This window comes from Callospermophilus lateralis, chromosome 6 (genome assembly GCF_048772815.1).
Source record: "Callospermophilus lateralis isolate mCalLat2 chromosome 6, mCalLat2.hap1, whole genome shotgun sequence".
Taxonomy (NCBI): Eukaryota; Metazoa; Chordata; class Mammalia; order Rodentia; family Sciuridae; genus Callospermophilus; species Callospermophilus lateralis.
Window position 1 is genome coordinate 9942590 of NC_135310.1, and position 22860 is coordinate 9965449.

The 22860-nt window shown below is 38.2% G+C and overlaps 1 protein-coding gene across 6 annotated transcripts in view; it reads right to left on the reverse strand.

Moving 5' to 3' along the window:
• Tulp4 (TUB like protein 4) overlaps positions 1 to 22860 on the reverse strand; it is a 223355-nt gene that overhangs the window by 142393 nt on the left and 58102 nt on the right. For all 6 annotated transcript variants that reach the window (XR_013091583.2, XM_076858082.2, XM_076858083.2 and 3 more), the window contains exon 2: positions 20359 to 22583. Coding sequence is in view for 5 of the 6 variants with exons in the window: in XM_076858082.2 (XP_076714197.2) it covers positions 20359 to 20610 (252 nt within the window). In the remaining variant the exon portion in view is untranslated. The remainder of the gene's footprint in view (positions 1 to 20358; positions 22584 to 22860) is intronic.

The window sequence follows — 22860 nt, forward strand, 5'->3', positions numbered from 1 at the left end:
GAGTCAGGAAGAAAAGTCTAAATTTTATAGCCTGTAACACCATTTCAATAACTTCAGCCCTGCAATCAAATGGACAGAATTCTAAAATACTAATGAAACTTGGACTCTGAGCAAAACAATGAAATCAGGAAGAAATCATCTTAAACAAAATGATCCACTTAACAGACAAGAATCTCCAAAGGGGGATTAGTACTAGGGACTAATTCAAAATAGATCAAGAAATCCAAGGGTTAAAAAAAAAAGGATTTATAGTCCCAATTTTAACTAAAATTCTAACTTTACCAGAATGGTAGTCTCTCTGTTCTTTAGTTTAATCTATTTCTAGAAGGTGCTTTAAAACAAATTGCCTGGCATATCTAAGAGTGCTTAATTAGTATTTGTCTTGTTGTAAGAAGCCATGGATGAAAGAGTCTGTAACAACTATCAGGTACATGTTGCTTTTCTTACCTGCAGCATTCTTTCATGAACCTTTTCCCGAGTTAGAAGGAACTATGGGTAAATTCCTCTATAACCTACATGTAGGAAAAGACTTTCTAATTATGACTGAAAATCTAGCTGCAATTTTGGTGGGGCGATACTGGGAATCAAACCCAGGATCTCAAGCATGCTAGACAAGCACCCTACTGCTGAAGTATATTATCAGTTCTTTATTTTAGAGAGAGATAGACAGACAGACACGGGGTCTTGTTAAGTTGCCTAGCCTGGTCCTGAACTTGTGATCCTCCTGCCTCAGCCTCCCACGTAGCTGGAATTACATGTATGCCACCACACTCACCAATGAGTGACAAATTTGACATCAAACTTTTTAAAAACTAAAATTTTTGCATGGCAAAAATTCAATAAGCAAAATAAAAAATTCATTAGGAGAAAATATTTGCAATATATGTCAAAGATAAAGGACTATTGTCCCCCAAATACAAAGAATTTTTAAAATGTAGAAAGAACAGGGTGCTGAGGTTGTAGAATGTGTGCTTAGCAGGTGGGAGTTCCTGGGCTCAATCCTCAGAACCCAAATTAAATTAATTAACCAATTAATTTAAATCTGAGGAAGGTAAAATGACCAAAATTCCTAAATAAAAATAGATAAAAGACGTGATAACTTATAAGAGAAAAAAGTGGCCCTTAAATGTTTGAAAAGATGTTCGACTTTACTCATAATAAGAAACACCGAAATTAAAACCACATTGAGGTGCCATTTCTACCGGATAAAGCTTGATGATACACTCTGTTGATGAGGCTGTGGGAGGAAAATGTATTCTCACACATTGCTGGTGGGAATGCAAAATGGCTCATCATTATGGAAGGGAGTTTGGCAATAGCTAGCTAAGCTACGTATTTCTTCACATTTCAGTGCACCAATCTCAATTTGAAGCATTTGCCCTGAAGATACCTATCCAACACACATACAGGTTATTCACTGCAACATTATTTGTAACTGTGAAATATCAGAAACTCCCTAAACATTCCGACTTGGGAGACTGGTTGAATAAAGGGTGGTACATAAACACAATGGAATACCAAGAACTACAAAAAAGAATGAGGAAGGTTATGTGAGCTGACATGAAGCAACTGCCAGATGTTAAGTGAAAAAACCAAACACAAAACAAGCACATACAGTAAGCTCTCTTTGCCAGTGAAAAGAAAAGGAAATATGAAAAATAAACACACACACACACACACACACACACACACACACATTTATTGGCCTATTTTTACTGAAAGTAACAAAATTAGATCAGAAAATCATGAGGTTCCTGCGTTCATGTATGAATACACAGCCAGTGAAACTTCACATCATGTACAACCACAAGAATGGGATCCCAAGTAGAGTAAGTTATACTCCATGTATGTATAATATGTCAAAATACCCTCTACTGTCATGTATATTCAAATAAAAAATAAAAAATCATGAGGTTAATATCTACAAGGAGGGTGGATAAAGTAGAAACAACGAGGGAGGGAATATCACTTCTCTGGATCTACCTTTTTATATGGTTTTGATTTCTGAATGCACGTGAATGTTCTATATATTCAAAACATATAATCAACAAGAATGGAAAGAGGAAAGAAAAATCCAAAAAACTAAAAGCAAACTGAAACAACCAACTGTATTTCAAATGAATTCTTAACCATACTGTTTTAGTCCATTTGTGCAACTATTACAAATATATGATACTAGATAATTTATGAACAGAAATGGAAGTTCTGGAAGCTAAGAATTCCAAGATCAAGATGCCATCAAAACAGGTGGCTGGCAAAAGCCTGTGCCTCATAGATGGCACTTTCTAAGTGTCCTCATGCAGTGGAAGAGAGGGGCAACCCCACTTATTCAAGCTCTTTTCTAAGAGTTCTGCCCTCGCGACTTCATCACCTTTTAAAGGATCCTCCTCCTAAAACTACCATATTGGCAATTAAGTTTCAACATATGGATTTGGGGAGATATGTTCAGACCACAACACACACTCCAAGGGAAGTAGAGGGGAAATAATCCAAGCAACTTGTGAACATCAGTACTTGATTATATACATGTAGTTTGGGAAGCAGGAGTGAAGGAAGAGAAAGAACTGCAAACAAATTCTGAACTCTCTTCAGTTAAGTCTTAGACTGCCACAACAAAATTCCACAAGCTATGTAGCATAAACAATAGAAATTTATTTCTCACAGTTCTGAAAGCTGCAAAGTCCAAGATAAAGGTCAGTAAGGTAGGTTTCATTTTGAGGCCTCCTTCTTCTCTTGGTTTATAACATAGCTGCCATCTCACTGTCCTCACATGGCCTCTTCTTTGTGCAAGTTTTCTAGTATCTCTTCTTAAAAGGCCACTAATTTTATCAGGAGGGCCCCACCCTCACCATATTATCTAATGCTAATTACCTCCCAAAGGCCCACCTCCAAACACCATCATGCTGGGGACAGGGGAACATATGAATTTGGGAGGAACACAAATATTCAGTCATAACATCCCTTCAGTAGGTTTGGTTTTGTATTAGTATGAGAAAAGCAATTTTGAAAATATTTTAGCTAAGTTATGGAATTGAGAAAACTATGGAAAAAGGAAATATAAATATAAATTGGGGAAATGCATACATAGGGGCAGTTTAGAATTGTAAATATTAGTAAAAACTCATGATTTCTAAGATACAAATATACTCATAAATATAGCTGTCCCTCATAAAAAGTTGGTTCCAGGGTCCAAAAGAATACCCAAATTCATGCATTCTCAAGTCCCATATAAAACGTATGGCACAGTATTTTCATATAATCTGTGCACATCCTCTCACATACGTTAAATCATCTGTAGATTACTTGTAACACCTAATACAATGTAAATGTTTTATAAATAGTTTTTATAATATTGTTTAGGGAATATAACAAGGAAAAAAGTCTGTACATATTCAACACACGCACAATTTTTTCCTGAAATTTTCTATCATGGTTGCGGAACCTACAGATATGGAGAAATGACTATACATGAATATATGTACACACATGTATATCCCCAAACATACTCTTCAACATACGTTCTTTTATAATAATAAAACTACAGACTTGCTTATAGTTTCTCCTTTAAGGTGAGCACAATATTAAACTGTCTCAGTAGAGGGCGCTGGAGGAACACTGGAGGAGAAAGAGAGTTCCTGCAATTTCCGGAGCTCCTTGGGGTAGGGAGTGCCTTGTGGATAAGAGAATAGTAAACCCTACCCAGCCACTGGCCCAGAATACAGTCATTCTTGTGACTACATTTATAGTCTGTGTCTAGTGGTAGCCTTTCACAGCACCCCCTGACAAGGAAGTCAGAGCTCCTACCACTTGTCCATACTAACTGCTGCCTATGGCCTGAAGGGTCACATGTCAAATGATCAAACCCTTCTTCTCCCTACAATCCATTCGCTTTGAAGGTCTTCAGCCCCAATCTTTCCTTGCATACCTGGCCACCAGTTGGCGATCACCTGCTCCCCTGCCTTCCCTCTAGAGGTTAATTCATGAATCGCCCAGCAATTCCACACAAGCTGCAGCATGGCTAAGTGAATAAATTTCTATGCTAGCCGACAGTATGCTAGTTGACAGGCTCACCCACACCTTCTCTGATAAGATCTGAACCCCTTCCAAGCGTGCTCTTTCTTGCATCCTCCCTCTCAGTCATATATAAGGTCTCTATTATTATAGAGATTCCTCATATCTTAATAGTTATTCTCTTATTGGTTACTAATACTTTATACTGAATTTTATGTGTTTAACCTACTGTGTGGTTTCTGTCTCCTAACTGGCCTCAGGGTGTTTTTTGCCATACATAAATACGCATATTTGTATATGCACATGTGTCTGCTGAAAGAGTCTAGAAGCAGACAACCCCAATAGCAATGAGCACATCCAGATCTTGGTTTTTAGTAACATTCCAACTAAAAATAGTAAGATTTTTCAGAAAAATGACAGTTTCTAGACTTGCAGCAGCAGGAGTACAAACTGAGGCTGGAACATCATATTATTCCAATTTGATCAGGGTACACCAAAGGGACACATAAGCCAGCTTGAAGGGGCTTCCACTGGTCAAACCTGGGACAATCTGAGCAACCTGGATCCAAATAATTAAAGTTGATAATAATTGAGAAAAAAATGAAATCTATTACTTCATACTGATAATATATAGGTAAATGAATAATTAGACAAAAGGAGGGAAAGAGGGATAAACAGGGGAGAATGGGGCTCTGCTTACATGCTATCAGCTGCCCACGTTCTGTGGAGGGAATACTGGAACTGGAAAAATCTTTTCTCTCTCTCTCTTTTTTTTTTTTTTTTTTTTTGCCATGCCTGGGATCAAGCATGGTCTTATATTTGCTAGGAAAGTGCTCTACTACTGAGCAATACCCAGCTGCATAAATCTCCATTGTGTAACCACTATAGAAAAAAAAGGTTTCAAGGAGTAATCATCAATGGATCATAAACTAGAGGAAAATTCTGATAACGAATAAGATATTCACAGTTTTTAAAGTACCCCCTATAGATTGGTTATCAAATGCACAGAAAAAAATACTAACTATACAGCAGACAAAACATGAAGCACTTTGGCCAGGTATCAAAATTACATCACTAATGCAGGGCAGATATCTGTGTCTCTCCATGTGAACCCCGAGAAGGACACAAAATCATTTATGTAGTATTCTGACTGAGAATCAATTCAAGTTTAGTAACAAAGAAAAAGAAATCAGACAAACTCAAAATGCAGAATAGTCTATTAGAAAGAGGGAAGGGTCGTCCTCTTTAATGTCAATATCATTAAAGAAAAAAAGGAAAAACTGAGACTGTTTCCAATTAAAAAGGTGTAAAGATACCTAAGTACATGGTCCTAAACTTGATCCTGTATAAGAAAAGCTACAAAGGATATTATTTGGTCAATTGATAAAGTGGAATATGGACAGTAACTGAATGTTAAATCAATGACAAATTCCCTGAAGCTGGTTAGTGTACTACTATGCTTCTGTGAGAGAGATTATTATTCTTAGAAAATACACACTGAAGTATTTCAGAGACAGACGCATACTCTCCAATGATCCATGGACAAATATCATATATGGTATATGATATATATTATAGTTTAGATATGTGTCCCCCAAAAGCTCATGTGTGAAACCCTGCAAGAAAGTTTCAAGGTGAAATGATTGTGTTACGAGAGCCTTAACCTAATCAGTGAATTAATCCCGTTTAACTTGGTGGTAAGTTGGTGGACAAGTAGGGTGTGGCAGGAGGAGGTGGGTCTCCTGGGGCATGCCTTTGGGGTATATATTTATATTTTGTCCTTGTTGAGCAGAACACTGTCTCAAAACAAAAAGTTAAAGAATGGGGATGTGACTCGGTGGTTAAGTGTGCGTCCCTGCTTCCTGGTGGTCCTGAGCTGCTTCCCTCTACACCACACTCTTCCCTCAGCATGTCAGTCTCAAGCCCCGAGGAATGGAGCTGGCCATCTATCCATCATTTATTTAATATTCTGACTGAGAATGACTAAATGAAGTTATTAACAAAGAAAAAGAATCTGACAAATCCAAAATGCAGAACATTCTATTAGAAAGGGGAAAGGATAGTCCTCTAAAAATGTCACTAAGGCCTCTGAAACTGCGAGCTCCAAAATAAACTTTTCCTCCTCTAAAATTGTTCTTGCCAGGTCTTTTAGTCACAGCAGCAAAAACCTGACTAAAACACACACACACACACACACACACACACACACACACACACATAAATGCACACATTTATTCACTGAAAGAAAAAGGGAGGGAGGTAGTCATGAGTATATAAGATAGAATAAATAAGGCAAAATGTTAACAACAGGTAAATTTGAATAAGAATGATCTTGTACTGTGTTCCAACTTTTATCAAAGTATAATTTCCACATAAAAAGTATTTTAAATGCTTTTATTCAAAGTTCTAAGACATGCATTAGTGATCTCTGCACCTCTGCACCGCCTTTCTCAAAAAGAAAAACTATCTAAAACTTCAGAGCCCGAACTGGTAGCAACTAGCCACATGGGGCAACTGAGCACTTAAGACATGGCTAACCAAGATTGGAGTGTACTGGGAAGAAAAGGGAATATAACAGTCTATTAGGTTTGTATGTTGATTACATGTGGAAACGATAATACTTTAGATATACTGGGTTACATATAATTAAAATTAATTTCACCAGTTTTTATTTTTTAAAGCAGCTCCTATTTATGTGGCTAATATTGTATTTCTTTTGCACAGAGCTGATTTAAAATATAATAATTTTTAAGAGCTGTTTACTTTTTTTTTTTTTGGTACCAGAGACGGAACCCCAGGGGAGCTTAACCACCCAGTCACTTCCCCATCCCCTCACCTCATTTTTTGAGACAGAAGAGTCTCACTAAGTTGCTTAGGGCCTTGCTGAAGTGCTGAGGCTGACCTTGAACTTGTGATCTTCCTGCTTCAGCCTCCCCAGTTGCTGGGATTACAGGCATGCACCACCAAGCCTAGCAAGAGGTATTGATTTCTTAATCAAGTATTTCAGTACTAAAGGAAAATGTGAGTTTATATTAAAGATCCTGACCCCCTAGACAATTAGGTTTTTTTAAAACATAATTAAGGGGAAATAAAAATTTAAGACTTAGGAGACAAGAGAGCTCTTAGCTCATGTTAAATAATTCTCTAATTAATCATAAATGCCATCTATATTAAATTTCCTAAAAGAGTGGAAAAAAATCAAAATCAGAAATTGTGAAAATATCAAGTGAATGGAGAAATAACAAATGATTTTTACTTTTGTTTTTTTCTATATAAATAAAATCATTTTCTCAAGTCTTAAACATTAACTCATATTGTCAGAAAAAAGTCATTAAACATTGATTTCTACTACCAAGGAACTCACAAACCAGACCTTACTAAGAATGATGGTATTTATTTTCTATTTTAAGGTTCTGATTAGTGAACTTCCTTAATGCCTAAAATTGTAAGAAGCAAAGAAAGAGAAAAACAAAGCAAAAGAACCAGTTTTTTACTTTCCACATTGTTATAGGGCTTATATTCAGGGAGAAAAAAGAATAGGCAGAAGTGAGCCTGAGTAGGAAGATTACTTCAGGATAAAGAACGGTCTCAAGGATAGAGATAGTTTCCTCTGTGTCTTGTTAGACCAAATCTAACTAGGCCAAGTGGAAAAAACAACACGTCAAATGTAGGTTGCCAGGTACAATAAAAACACCCCGCAGTGTAATTTTGTGCAAAATGCATATGCCTGTTTGTTTTGGAAGCTCAGAGTCAAGTGCATGAGTGAACTGGAGTAGAAATACTAAATTGCAGGGTTGGGATTGTGGCTCAGTGGTAGAGCGTTCGCCTTACCCGTGAGAGATCCTGGGTTCGATCCTCAGCCCCACACAAAAATAAATAAACAAAATTAAGATATTGTGTCCATGTATAACTAAAAAAATATTAAAAAAAAAAAGAAATATTAAACTGCCACACACTATAGATTCTCACATTCTTCCTTCCAGTGCCCTCTATATATACCCCATTATATACCATATCCCAGGGAAATGGCTTTGACATCTAGACAAAAACCCCTACTAAAAAAGGATGCACACTGCCCAGTGCATGACGGATCCATTTTTGCATTTAGGCCTCAAAGCCTTTTTGTCGAAGGGCCTGTGGGTGGCTCATGCACAACTGCTGGTTCCACACAGTTGTTATCCAGCATCTGCTGCCTTGGAGATAAGGAACTGACGCACAGATGCCCAGTGTTCCCACATCCCAAATGGACACACGTGCTTAGCTGCCAGCTCGGCTGGATCACCTCCCATCCAGCTGCACACCTCACATTCTATTCCCATACTTAGCAATCAGGAGACCCCTCTTCAGCACAGGGGCCACGGGTCCCCTGTTCCAGCCATGGGAAGAAATGCAGAGGAGTGAAAAACCTAAGGATGACAATGAGTCATAATTATTAGAAAGAACTAACACTTTTGTTCCAGAGACTTTGATGCCTTCCATCCAAGGATCTTTCCGTCACCCAGACACTTTAGGAGGTAGATAATATCACCACACAGGTCATGTGGCCACACATAAAGACAGTAAGTCACTTGATTAACATCAAAGAAAGCTAAGCTCAAACCTAAGCAGTCTGTTTCAAGATCTCACAGGGGTTCATCTGTGAATCAATCACAAACACCAAGTATACAGTTACGGAAATATGTGTTTGTGACATCAGCAGTCATCTTCATACTCATCTTGACATGATGCAACCTAAAGCTGCTTTCCTAGGAGGTCATTACCAAAAACTTTACTGCCTACACCCACAACCCTTTCTCACTCTCCCCTGCAAAATCTCACCCGGGAAACGGCTCCTTCCCATGTATCTAAGTTACTTTCAGTCTTGATGCTTGATTTCTATTAAGAGAAAAAGTATTTAAATAAAACAAACTGTTAAAGGAAAAAATAAACAGTGCCATTATTTTTGATAAATTCTATTTTCTTACTAAAAGCTAATTCTATGATATACTGTTTTAGTTTGGGAGAAATAAATCTACATTTAATGCCTTTAAGAACCTTTTTTTAAGGGCTGGGATTGTAGCTCAGCAGTAGAGGGCTTGCCTAGCACGTTCGAGGCCCTGGTTCAATCCTCAGTACCACAAAAAAATAAATAAATAAAATATTGTGTCCAACTACAAGTAATAAATATTTTTTAAAAGAACCTTTTTAAAAAATACCTTAACAGATATATTTTTTAAATACCTTAGCTACTGATCACATCAAATCTTCATATCAAAATGAAGATTATTCTGATCCTTCTCTTGGAAACTGCCTCAAACAAGAAGGTACACATAAGCAAACACAAACACAGTCTTGGTGCCAAGAGACAAAAAAAACCATAATGTCAAACCACAACATCTAAAGACAGAAAATGCAGGGAAGAACAGAGGAAGGCTAGAGGAAGTCCTACAGAGAAATGTCCATGAGAAGAATCCCTGGAAAGGCTCGTATACAAGGCTTCAGGTACTGTGGGAGGCGGAGGTTGAGCCCAGCTGAATCCAGTGGGCCCAGGTGAAAAGCTACATCCAGAACAGTTCAGCCCCCAAACACCCACTCCCACCCATGCGGCCAGACACAGCCCTCAGAGCCATGAGATATATGTGCCTGGGTAATTCTCTCCCACCAACATCAGGCACTGAAGGCTTATCCTTTGGATAAACTAAACTACAGAAAACAATCTTGAGGACTAGATGCTAAATGAAGACATCATGATAAAAACAGGAGAAGTCCTCCAAGAGGCCGAATTGCATAGTGGCTAAGAGTGTAGAATGTGAGGGCTTTCTGAGTTCAATTTCATTGTCAGTCAGCAGAAATGCCTTACCTTGGACAAGCTACTTACCTCTATACCTCAGTTTCCTCACCTCTAAAACGATGACAAAAATAAGATTCAAAATCATAGTTGAAATGGAAAAGAGAGTTAAATGAGTTTAAGCACCAGAATGGCACGTGTACATCATAAGTGGTGCATGTACACTATAAGTAATCTGTCAACATTAGCTCTTCCTTCCTCCTCCTCTTCCCCTACTTCTCGAGTCATTAAACTCTGGCCCAGGGCACTTGCATGGACACAAAATTGGATTTGCAGGCAGGCAACTGAAAGGGCCTTATCTAGTGAAGCTGAATCACCTCAGGGAAAGACACCTAGGGCTGACATTTGATGGTCCCTAACTAAACCCACAAGCTGTTCCCAAGATCATTCCACAATAAAGCCCACAGGCTAAAATACTTACCCCATATAGAGAGATGCCAAGTAGCTTTGCAATTTTGTTTTTAAATCTGAATAAACACTTAAAGATCATTAAGCATTTAAAGGCCTCAAGTATGAAAAATAGGAAGAGAAAGATTCAAATAAAATCATCCCCACATATTCTATACTGCCAGAAAAAGGAATATCAAGCAAAGCAGATCTAATACATGGAAGACAAAACTTGTTCAAAACCATCATTTGTTTACTCAAAGAGGTATGTGAAGATACTGTGTCCCTAAAATAAGCACAGGCACAGAGAATGAGAATAAGCTGTTGGAAATGAAAATCACTCCCCAAAAAATTCATTAGAAAAACTTGGAAAATAAAGTGAAGAAAAAAAATCTCTCAAAAAGTCAAACAAGAATAAGTAAAATGTTTTTTAAAAGGAAGTTAGATTCTAAGTGGTTCAAAATCTGAGCCATAAGAGAAAACAAAGAAAATCCAGGATGCAAGTTTAAAAAGTTGCTTGGGTGTTTTTTTTTTTTTTTTTTTGGTTTGTTTTTTTAGTACTGGGGATTGAACTCAGGGGCACTCAACAACTGAGCCACATCCCCAGCCCTATTTTGGTACTTTACTTAGAGATAGGATCTCACGGAGTTACTTAGCACTTCCCCATTGCTAAGAGTGGCTTTGAACTTGCAATCCTCCTGCCTCAGCCTTTGGAGCTGCTGGGATTACAGGCGTGTGCCATCACTTCCAGCTTTATATATATATATATCTTTTTTTTTTTTAATGTCTTGGAATAAAGGACCATGTCTCTACCAACTGGGACCATTTCATCAAAAGAAGAAAGACATTCACTGAAGGCCACCATCATGCCATTTCAGAACATCCTGGAAAAAGAGTTAATGTAGAAACTTTCACATTTTTATAAAAGAGGTCACATGTTAAGGATTTAGAATAATAATAACAACCAAATTTATAAAGTCCTCACAATGTGAAAAACTCTAAATAAATTCTTTACATAGAGTAACTCATTTAATACTTAAAACTAATCCTTTGTGAGAAAAGTATTACTTAAACCCCCTTTCACAAACAGCAAAACTATAGTACAGAAAAAATAGATAATACACATAAAGTCACAACACTATTGACAGTGCTATGCTTTAACTGCCTCTGGCTCAGAGGTCTGAAATTCTATTCTCAAAAACAACTCTGAAAGTCTGAAGAAGATGGAACCAACCAAATTTTTGGAGGCACCAACCTAGAAATCTATACCCTTTCAATCAAGTGTAAAGGCAGAATTCAGACAATCTACGTGATACAAAGTCTTAAAATTTATGAGTTTCAGGAAGATACTGGAGATTATGGTCCAACAAAGAGGAATTAGACTAAGAAAGACAAGACACAAGATCTAAAAACTGGGTACCTGGCAAAAGCAAGGGACAAAGAGGTTTCCAAGGGATGATAAAAGGAGGCTCAGGAAACCACCTGGGCAGCAATCCAGCAGCAGCAGCAGGGAACTTTTAAGGAGGCTTTCCGAGGAAAAAATTAGAATATATAAACCATCTACTAGTGAGGGAGGGAGGGGAAGCATGGGAGGAATAGATCCACTCTAGATAGGGCAGAGGGGAGGGAGGGAGAGGGAGGGGGTTAGTTAGAAATGATGGTGGAATGTGATGGAAATCATTATCTCAAGTACATGTATAAAGACACGACTTGGTGTGAATATACCTTGTATACAACCAGAGATATGAAAAATTGTGCTCTAATTGTGTAATAAGAATTGTAATGCATTCCACTGTCATATATAAATAAAAAAATAATAAAAAAGAAATAATTTAAAAAAACATCTAATTGATCTGAACATGTGAAATTGGCAGTACCTTATAGAACACAGAGACATGAAGTCAGTTCTGGGGTCTGCCAACATCTAGCTCTGTGACACTGGTTAATTCCCATCACATCACTGAGCCCCAGACTCAACTACATAGCAGGGTAGTAACACAAAGTTATAGAGAGTTGTTATGAAGGCTATAAAATAATGGACACAAAGCACATTAAAAATTATGAACATAAACTATATGACAAGTGTCATCACCAGCAGCAACATTATTTCCATGAGAATGGTATCCATGCTCCAATGTTCTGATTATCAAGCAGGAACAGAACCTGTTTCATCACTATACAGCCAAAGCCCAGCAGCATCCAGCCTTGTGCAGGACCTGAAGCTTTTATGGAACAAAAATCAATGTCAAGGACTGACTCATTCTCCAAACTCCCAGGAAGCTTCCCCGACCACCCTGGTCCACAGCATATCATCTCAGACATACACTGTCACCCAGCAGTCTATCAGCCAGCACAACACGCACCACCCATTTCTTCAGGCCTGTCATATTAGCAAAGGCAGACTCAACAGCACAAGGAAGTTAACTGTGACTTCATTCAGGGAACTTAAAAATGTGTTTCTTAGAAGTTGAGTTTACTTCATCCACATACTTCTCCGTTCTCCCAGCCTCACTATGAAGATCTTTTTACTCAGTTTTTCCTAATTGAAAATTCTTTAATAATAAAGCTGGCAGGTAAAAATGGGACATTCACCCAACTCTAATAGGTACATTTTATTGGTTTAAATTCCTTTCCCATATATAAAATTAAATAAGTTTCCATAATTCCTTTTACTCAATACAGTTTACCTTCAAAGAGAACAGGAAAATACAAGCAATTATGGTTTTACAATTCATATATTTAAACATGCTATAATTTTGAAATCTGCTAAGCACAGGACCAAAACCACAATCAACACTGGAACGTTAAACACCTCATATCCTTGTTTTACCTAGAAGTGAGTTAGAAAGCAACTGGTTTTCTGGGTAATAAGTCATACTGAAAAAACTGGAAAGTAACTATAAGGTACTTTACTATCATTAAGTAAAGAACAAAATTTGGCACTTGTCATCACTTTTGAAGCCCTGTGTAAATGAGCCACTGTGCCAGTAGTATTGCTGGCAGGCACAGTGGCTCAGGTTTGTCATCCCAGCAATTCAGGAGGCTGAATTAAAGGACTGCAAGTTCAAAGCCAGGCTCAGCAACTTAGAAAAACCCTGTCTCAAAAATAAAAAAGGGGGCTGGGGATGTGGCTCAAGCGGTAGCGCGCTCGCCTGGCATGCGTGCAGCCAGGGTTCGATCCTCAGCACCACATACAAACAAAAATGTTGTGTCCGCCGAAAACTAAGAAATAAATATTAAAATATTCTCTCTCTCTCTCTCTCTCTCTCTCTCTCTCTCTCTCTCTCTAAAAAAAAATAAAAATAAAAATAAAAAATAAAAAAGGGCTGGGGATATAGTTCACTGATAAAGCATCCCTGAGTTCAATTTTAGTAGTAGTATTAGCAGTAGTAATACTAGTAGTACTAATTGAATCATCTTATTATAATAAATACTTATAATAAATTTGAGTAACCTTATTACTGCAATTTAACCATAAGTAAACAAATGACTTCAATGACTTGGACAGGACCACAGGAACTAATTAAGTGGCAGAGCTAGAACTTCTTGGAATGAAGGTATGGAAAAAGAACAGTCATCACCAATGGAAAGAACAGCCATCACTAATGAAAATAAAACAGTCCCCCCTTACATCCATCACTACAATACCATAGCTGACAATCACGGTCTAATAAAAGCCACTTTCTATTAAAAAAAAAATTGTAAGGAAGATAAAAGATCTGCAGTGAGGTTTTGCTGATTTTAATCCAAAACGGGACAAGTTTTCTCACTAGAATTTGGTACACATTGTTAAGTATGTTAAATCCTGTGTAAATGTTTTTAAAATCAAAATGTGTTGTCAAATCTCTCCCAGTGTTTAAGCACGTGGATCATCATCATGCCCAGCAGTGCCAACTTGGAGCCTTGCTCAGTTGCCACAGCAGCTTTGGGCCTTCACCACCAGAGCACAACAGAAAACTGAGATTCAACTGCAAAAATCATTCTCATATCTAGAAATCCCCATTCTTTGGGGAATTGTGACGTGTGATACAGTGTTTTTAAGAAAAAGAAAAGATAATTAAAGTACATTAAAATAAAATTTTTAGAATATTTTCACAATGCTTGAAAAGTTAAATATCCTAAGCAAAGTCCTCTACAATAGTTAAATGGAGGGGCTTAAGGCAAAAGATTTGTGAAGAGGCTTGTTCTAAGTGTGGAAAAAGGAAAGTGGCACGTTGCAGACAAAACCTGGAAGTCAAACACAATGAGAGATCTTGCTGCTAATAACTGGACTTGGGGGACAAGGAATGTACAGGCAGATTCCATAGTGGGAGTCTTCATTGACTGGCTGGTCTTCCGCTACCAACTAAAATGGGGAAGACAGAGGGTGAAAGTTGTTTTGTGCTGAGGAGCAATGCAGGAGAGTCCAGTTTGAATGACCTGGTTTGAGGGGCCCACAGATGGATATCCAATCATCTATCAACTTGGAAAATATAGTCTGAAACCAGAGGGAGCTGGCAGATGAAGACATAAATTAGGAAGCCAATAGCACACGTTTGTTTGAAGCCAACTTGGAAAGAGAATCTAAAAAAGATGCATACCTGGTAGCATCTAACATTTCAATGTAAGCCACATGCACATACACAAAAGCAGAGGTACACAAAAAGGTAAAAAAGTAGAAGCCAGAAAGGTAAAATAGGAAAACCAGGAGAATCTGGTGTCCTGGAGAAAGAGAGGACAACATTTCATCTCCACTGTTGCCCCGGAGACATCAGCACAGTGGAAGAAAACACTGTGGTGGGGACAGAAGCCACACTGAAGTGGGCTTAAAAACCAAGGGTAATTTTAAAGACTAAGTTACACTCCAAAAAGACGAGAGGGGAGTAAGTTAATAGACAAATCTGCCGATAAGTTTCACCACATCATCAAGCAGATAACTGAAGCACAAAAGTCTGTTGGGGGGACAAAAGAGGGAGGCTTCAGAAAAAATACCTTTCCAGAAAAGATGTAAGCAAATCCAGGTGAGACCTCTTCTGGGTTATGTTCTTGGAATGAAACTGATGCCAGCAAACACTCAAGACTATCTACTTTGGTCAAGAAAATTCCATTAAACAAGATTGGTACTGACCTTGACTAATTTGCATAACATCAACAGTATCTGTAAGAAACTGTTTTCTAGGGCTAGAGTTGTGGCTCAGTGGTAGAGCACTTGCCTCACAAGTGTGAGGCACTGGGTTCGATCCTATCACCACATAAAAACAAATAAAGGCATTGAGTCCATATACAACTAAAAAAATTTGGAAAAAAGAAAAGAAATTTTTTTCTACATCTTAAACATTCCCAAGTAGCTATTTTCTGAAATAACCTTCATTCTGGAACATAATAATCATTTTTCAAGGTGCACATGCCCACCTGGGAATATTCTTTTGGGTTTGGTGGTGGGTGTTTTTATAAGACCAGGATGGCCTCTAATTCAACCTCTTCCTGCCTCAGCCTCCTGAGTAGCTGGGATGGCAGGTGTGGGCCATCAAGTCCAGATGGTAAGACTTATTTAAAAGACAAAAATGAAAAATGTTCACTGACTGACTGGATCATTACCCTGCTTTACAATGAAGGAGCAAATAACTTTAAGGAAGTGTTACTTCCGACAATCATGAAGAAATGTCCCATGGAGTTTCAGCAGGTACACCTATCTCTCTTCTAGAATGCTGCTATCAAATGTTCAAGAGAAAGACTGACCAAAAAAATTATTTGAGTATGTTTTCTTTTTCTGAACACAAATTTCAAATAAAGTTAATCTGGGAAGTTGGTCTGGTGGACTATCTTTTCTGAGAGTTCTTTTTTGTTTCGCCTTATGAATATGCCCCTTTGCTTTCAAGGGACATATTTTGACCATCTCACAAAATCCGTCAGCATATGTTTCAATGTGAAGCTATTTCTTAACTATTTAGAATTACTCTATTTAGGTTTTCACTTACTGCAAATTTATAACAACAGAACACACAAATGTAAGAAACACTAGGCTAGACACAAATGTTTACCAAAGGATTTAATGTCAGATTCAGTTTATCTACAAGATAACTTCAAAAATGTTTAAAAGTAACATTTGCTAAATACATAATACAAAACAGACTTTACATACTAGCTGTGGTTGAAACAAATTATCTTCCATTCAGCTTCATTTTTTTTCTTTTTTAATTTAGTTATGAAATCAGCAGATTATTTGATCTGATGTCTGCAATTCAATTGTATTCTGTGACCAGAAATATAATTAAAATCTTGAAACAGTCCCTTCAATAAAGTTCTTAAGGCAAATCAGGTAGGACAAGGGTTACTTTGCTTGTTGTGATAAAAGGGGAGTAAAGATCAAGTAACTAGGCAATGGACAGAGATGACTTAAATGTCATTTTTCCTGAATATGAAAAATAGATAAAACCCAAATTTTCTTTTCATGAAGATACAGGTTCACAATCTCGAATACAAACTCCTTGCAGACAGGTAAGTTCTAAAATTCTGAATTTTTGCAATTTTAGAAAAGTAATACAAGGCAGATTCCATCAATTATCCAACTACCCCAGTAGGTCAGGATAGCCTTTGTAATAAAACATAAATATTTCTGCAGGTGAAATGAGGAGTAATGATTTAAAACAAAATATAACAACAACAAAAGGCCTTATACGTTAAAGTCAGACATTGCCCTTAAATGAATTATAAAAAAACTTCCCATTTCAGAGCCCATAGATTTCACAATTATGAATAAGGGATTGGAGACCTGCATTCGGCCTAAGTTTTAAGAAAATATAGATAAGTTAAAGGAGAACAGTAGAGCCCTGGATTCAAGTTCCAGCTCTCCTCTATGTAAACTGCACGAATTTAAGCAAGTTGTTTAGCACCTATGCATCTGAGTACTCTTCCCTGTAAAGGGAAAGAAAGGTATCTATCGACCAGGAGTAGGCTGGAAACCACAGGCACAGGTTGAAAGGTCCTCTGACCAAGTTAAGCACCGGGCAGTGGATAACCAATTGTTTCAGCATGCCTGGGACTTCCCTAGATTTAGTATTGATAGTCTCACATCCTGGAAATCTACCTAGCAGGTACTCATAAATGGGACCTATTCTAATACAAAGAACAGAAATTAAATTAAATTCAAAATATACAGTGGAAAAAAATCACTCAAGGGCTGAGGATGTGGCTCAAGTGGTAGCGCGCTCGCCTGGCATGCGTGCAGCCCAGGTTCGATCCTCAGCACCACATACAAAGCAAAGATGTTGTGTCCGCCGATAACTAAAAAATAAATATTAAAATTCTCTCTCTCTCTCTCTCTCTCTCTCTCTCTCTCTCTCTCTCTTTAAAAAAAAAAAATCACTCAAAATACTTCCAATGGTTAAACAGTCAGACTACTATCTATAGATTATAATCTTACCACCTAACCTCACATACCTAGTACACACTCCTCTTCTTCCCTGGAGTGGAGGTAGGCACATCCAACTCAAGGAGCCCTTCTTCAGAAAGTCAGAAAGACTGCAAGCTATGGCAGATGCCCTCCGGCTGGCCCTAAAGAATCACCATGGCAGGACCAGTGAGCAGCATTCCCAAGAGTATCAGTCCTATAACCCCAACAAAGTGCATTACACACCAACAGAAAACCATATCTTAAAAGAGTATCTACTTCAAATTACAGATATCTATATACATATGTGCATGTGTGCACATACCCACTGTAGTTAAGTATGGAAGTGTCTATAAAACATAATTCCCTATACTTTTGCTTTTTTTTTTTTTAAATAAGATAAGTTCAAATTCAAAAGAAGTTTCTTAGTAAGTTAAATTCAGGCTGGAAAAAAGAATCTCAAAATACTTCTGGTTGCACAACTGAAACTTTCATACATTGCTATGGGGCATAAAATGGTACAACCATCTTGGAAAACTATTTGGCTATTTCTATTAAACCTAAAAGGATGCCAACACTATGATGGAAATTCCATCTTCTGGGTGCCTGGGTCCATGAAAGGACATGCAGTGCCCACAAATGTTCATACCAGCTCAAGTAATAATAGCTGAAAAATGGAAGCAATCCAAATACCCACCAACAAAAGAATGGAACAATTGTGGTATCTTCCTCAGTGGAAAACTAACATCAGCCAAAAAGAACAAACACAACAAGGGTGAGTCTCAGATATTTTACTGAGTAAAAGAAGCCAGAAAACACATACAGGGAGAATGTAACGCAGAATACAGAGGTATGCCATGGCCTGAATCTATATCTCCACAAAATTCATGTTGAGGGCTGGGGATGTGGCTCAAATGGTAGCGCGCTCGCCTGGCATGCGTGCGGCCCGGGTTCGATCCTCAGCACCACATACAAACAAAGATGTTGTGTCCGCCGAGAACTGAAAAATAAATATTAAAAATTCTCTCTGTCTCTCTCTCTCTCACCTCTCTCTTTAAAATAAAAAAAAAAAAAAAGAATGAAGTTAGTGCCCCTGTGAAAGAGGCTTGAAGATGCTTTCCACCCTGGAACTATGTCCAGAGGACACAGAAATAAGGTGCTATCTATGAAACTGAGAGTCAGCCCTCATTAGACACATTTGGTAAACCTCCTGGAGCCTTGATCTAGGATTTTCCAACCTTGAGAACTATAAGTACTAATCTATTATTTATAAATAACCCACTCTAAGGTATTTTGTTATAGTGTAAAGTCTGGGACTGACCATCAGGTACCTGTAACAAGTGCTGGCAATGTTCTGTATCTTGATCTAGTTGGGTAACTGAACATATAATTATTGAGATGTACACTTAAGATTATTGCACTTTACTGTATGTTATATTACTACAGTCTTAATGTTTGTACCCCCAACCTCAATTTATATGTTAAATCCTAGCCCCCAAGTAATTAGGAGGTAGGTTTAGGAAATGATTAGGTCATGAGGGCAGAATCCTCATGAAAAAGACTGGTGCTCTCCTAAGAGGCCCCAGAAATACCCCTACCAATCTTTTATCAAAAAGGAACTATTAGGGCTGGGGATGTGGCTCAAGCAGTAGGGCGCTCGCCTGGCATGCGTGCGAGCCCGGGTTCGATCCTCAGCACCACATACAAAGAAAGCTGTTGTGTCTGCCGAAAACTAAAAAAAATAAATACTAAAAAATTCTCTTTCTCCCCCCCCCCGCTCTCTCTCTTCTCCTCTTTAAAAAAAAAGGAACTATTTTTGTGCAACACAGAAGAGGGCCCCCACCTACTGTGCTCACACCCTCATCTCCGACTTCCAACTTCTGGAACTTTGAGAAATAAATTTACATTTTATAAGTCACCCAGTCAATGGTATTTTGTTTATATACTTTGAAAATATTCTTGCTCCTGAAATTGTTATGGATTCCTCATAAGAAAACACCCAAATAAATTAGTGACTATGAAACAAGAATACTGTCAAGGAGCTGTGCGAGTACACACTGCAAGGAAACATCGGCCATGGTGTTCTTTTAAACATGGTGCCTGAAACTTAAGCACTGAGTAAATGTTGGTTGAATAAATTTCACAGATAATGTCCCTGTGTTTCAGAATACCAGGGAAAGCTATATATACAAATACACAGCATAATAACCTCAATATAAAAGACCCAAGAGGTGAAAACTATGGCTCTTGTCCAGTAATAACTTCTGTCACTTCCAAGCATATGAAATAAAGTCAGGTGTTAAACCATCACCAGAGAGAGATGCAGGAGTTAATTGTACAATATAAAAGCAGCACCATTTTTATTTTCACACTGTCAGTTTTGCACAGGGTCGTGGCAGAAAGCAATTCTGTCTAGGTCATGAAAAGGAACATAAGATATAGAACAGAATCATCTATCCAACACACCCACGGGGCATCATCCAAATGCCTGGACACTTTCAGACAAGCAGCAGCCACTCTCAAGACACATAGAGGAGATCAAGAAGTGATCTTCTTTAGGGGTAAGTGACCCACAAGGGAAGACACAGGCCACTATGAATTGAGTCCACCTTGGTACCTTCAAACTGGAACACAGGAAACCAATTTCATGGTGGGAAATCTCACTGGAAGCTACGAAACTGAAGCAAAGGAACTTTCAAGTCTGGGGGACTCGAAAGACTACTGGAAGTAACCAGGCAAAAAGCAAAACAAAACCACAGCTCACCTCACTATTGTGGCCCCGCAAGTTGAAGTTTATCCTCTGTGGAGTACTCCTGTCCCTGCGGCAGTGGCTGGAGGTGAAAGTCACGCCCACCACACCTCGCCCATTGCCGGTGGCCAGCCAGCCTTCCTCATAGTAGCGCCTCCTACACACTGGCTTCTCCTTCTCACTCTTGGGGACACGCCCCTTCCAGGATAAACAGAGGATGTTGGAGTCACTGCAAAGCACAGGTCCATGTTCCACAGCTGCATACATACTTTTTTCAATGAATTGTTTTACTTAAAAAGTAATGCTTGCTTAATGCTGGAAATTTTAAACCAAATTCTTTCATTGGTTTATTTATTTTATTTTTATGATTGGTTTGTGTTGCTTTTTTCCCCCTTTAAGACTGACCTGGAGCTAATTAGAAGGTCAGTATGTTATAAAGATCCACCAAATGCATAGTGAAAAAATTCCTCTATAAAAGATGATGGCAGTCTGCTAAGAAAAGATTATGCCTAAAAAAACATGGGGTCCATTTTTATTTTTAAGTCCTTAGAGGAAGAACACACTGATCCTTTGGAGAAAGAGCATTGTTAATAAGTGGTGATCAAGAAACAAAAGAGTTTTCTTCTTTTTTACTCAACTTGGTTATTCTCGTTCAGCCTGAGATTCCAGTTTTGTGTAATGTGATTCCAGAGACAAAGGGTTGCAAATACATAGATTTCAAGTAACTTAAGGCTTTAAGAATCCCTCTAGCTGGTATTTTCTATTTCTACTCAAAAGTTCAGATGCAGTGACAGACCATACAGGATCATCTTCCTTCTGAAGCCACCCTCTGGCATGTTTTCCAAACTAGACAAATTTCTGCTGCTAAAGCTGAAAAAGATTGCATAAAGGGAAAAAAAGGCACACAAATCGTGCAAAGCAGACCAGAATTTGTGCAGACAGCAGTCCAAATTTTAGGAAGAAAATCACTCTTTTTCCCGATGTTCAGAACCAGAAACTTCCTACTGCAAAGCTGGGCCCTGTGTCCCTGAGGAACGCAGGGCTCCCTAGAACAACTCCTCCACCAGCCAGCGCCCCCCTCAGTGCCATAGAGGCTGAAAAGTAAGCCCCTTCCTTCAGCAGAGTCAGGGCCTAAAGCTATTAAAGTGGACCCAGTATTTGCTTTGTGTGAGTACTAATTCCTCTTGCTGACAAAGCAGAGTCACACTGCAGGATTTTGCTTCTTTCATTGGACTCCTTTCCCACTTCCTCGTTACTTCTTCCCTTTTCTGCTCTTGAAGATCACATATTTTTCCATTTTAATGAAAAAACAATTAATGTCAGAATTAAATACATTGAGTAATCTTCCCTCATATGCAAGTCTTCTTAGTTTCAACAGGGCAGTCCCTCAAAGCACATGCCCAGAACAGTCTCAAGTCCCCAGCAGCACACAACGTCCTGGTCCCCACGCCTTGCAGAGGGGCTGCTTTCCTATTCACATCCAGAACCTGTCTCCACACCTTTAGTCCAAGGAAAAGGAAGCTTTGCTTGGGTTTTCCTGGATATTTATTTGATAATTATTGGTTTCAATTGCTATTTTAAGATACTATCTTTTAGATACAGAAAAGGTAAAGGGAAATAATAAATTAAAATTCCTCAATATAATTAACTAAAAAAGGCAAAGGGAATCAGTTCATTGTTCAGACTTGTCTCATTACACTGAATTTGCTTTCCTCTAGCCACAACCACAGTCAAAGTTACTTTTCGGTCCAGAATTTTAAAGTCTGTTCAAATTACCAAATCCAATAAAAAATAAAGTACAGAAAATGCTGCATGATTCCATCTGCAGGGTTTGAATTCTTACTTCTCCCTTGGTTACCTTCTCACTTAGTTTCTTCTTTAAACTGGAGAGGTATTTTTGAGTATTAATGTGTGCAATTTTTTTTTCTTCTTTTTGCAAACTTTCTTTACCCGTGAAGACCATATGGAAAATTGGCCATTAATGATGTGTGTTTCTCCCCGGGCTCCTGAGCCCAGTGGTGTCAAGTTGCTCCATCTGATTCTTAAATTAATTTTCATCAGTTGTAAAACTCTTGAATGTGCACAAGAATGAGCCTGTCTTCTCGTGTAAATGTGTGCACAGAGAGGTTTTAAATATACACAGACACACTCTTCAACTGGCACTTAGAAGTTTTGTTTTTCCACTTATTTCAGGAACCATCAGATTAATCACGTCTTGAAGGCCCTGGAGTCTTACAAATCTGTAAAACAAAAAAGGATATAAAAGAACTTTAAAATACTGAAGAATAAAAGTTCTAAGAGAGTAATTACAATAATTGAAAATGGACGCCCATCTTTACCCTCACATCCATTAAATGAAGCTACTTACTGAACTTCAACATACAACATCAGGGGTTTGACTACCATACCACATACCATTGTAGAAAATCTATCCGTGGCTGGGCATATGTGAATGAAAACATTACCTCCCTTCTTTCACAATACACACTTATTTCTAAAATTCTGGCCCCTGAAGAC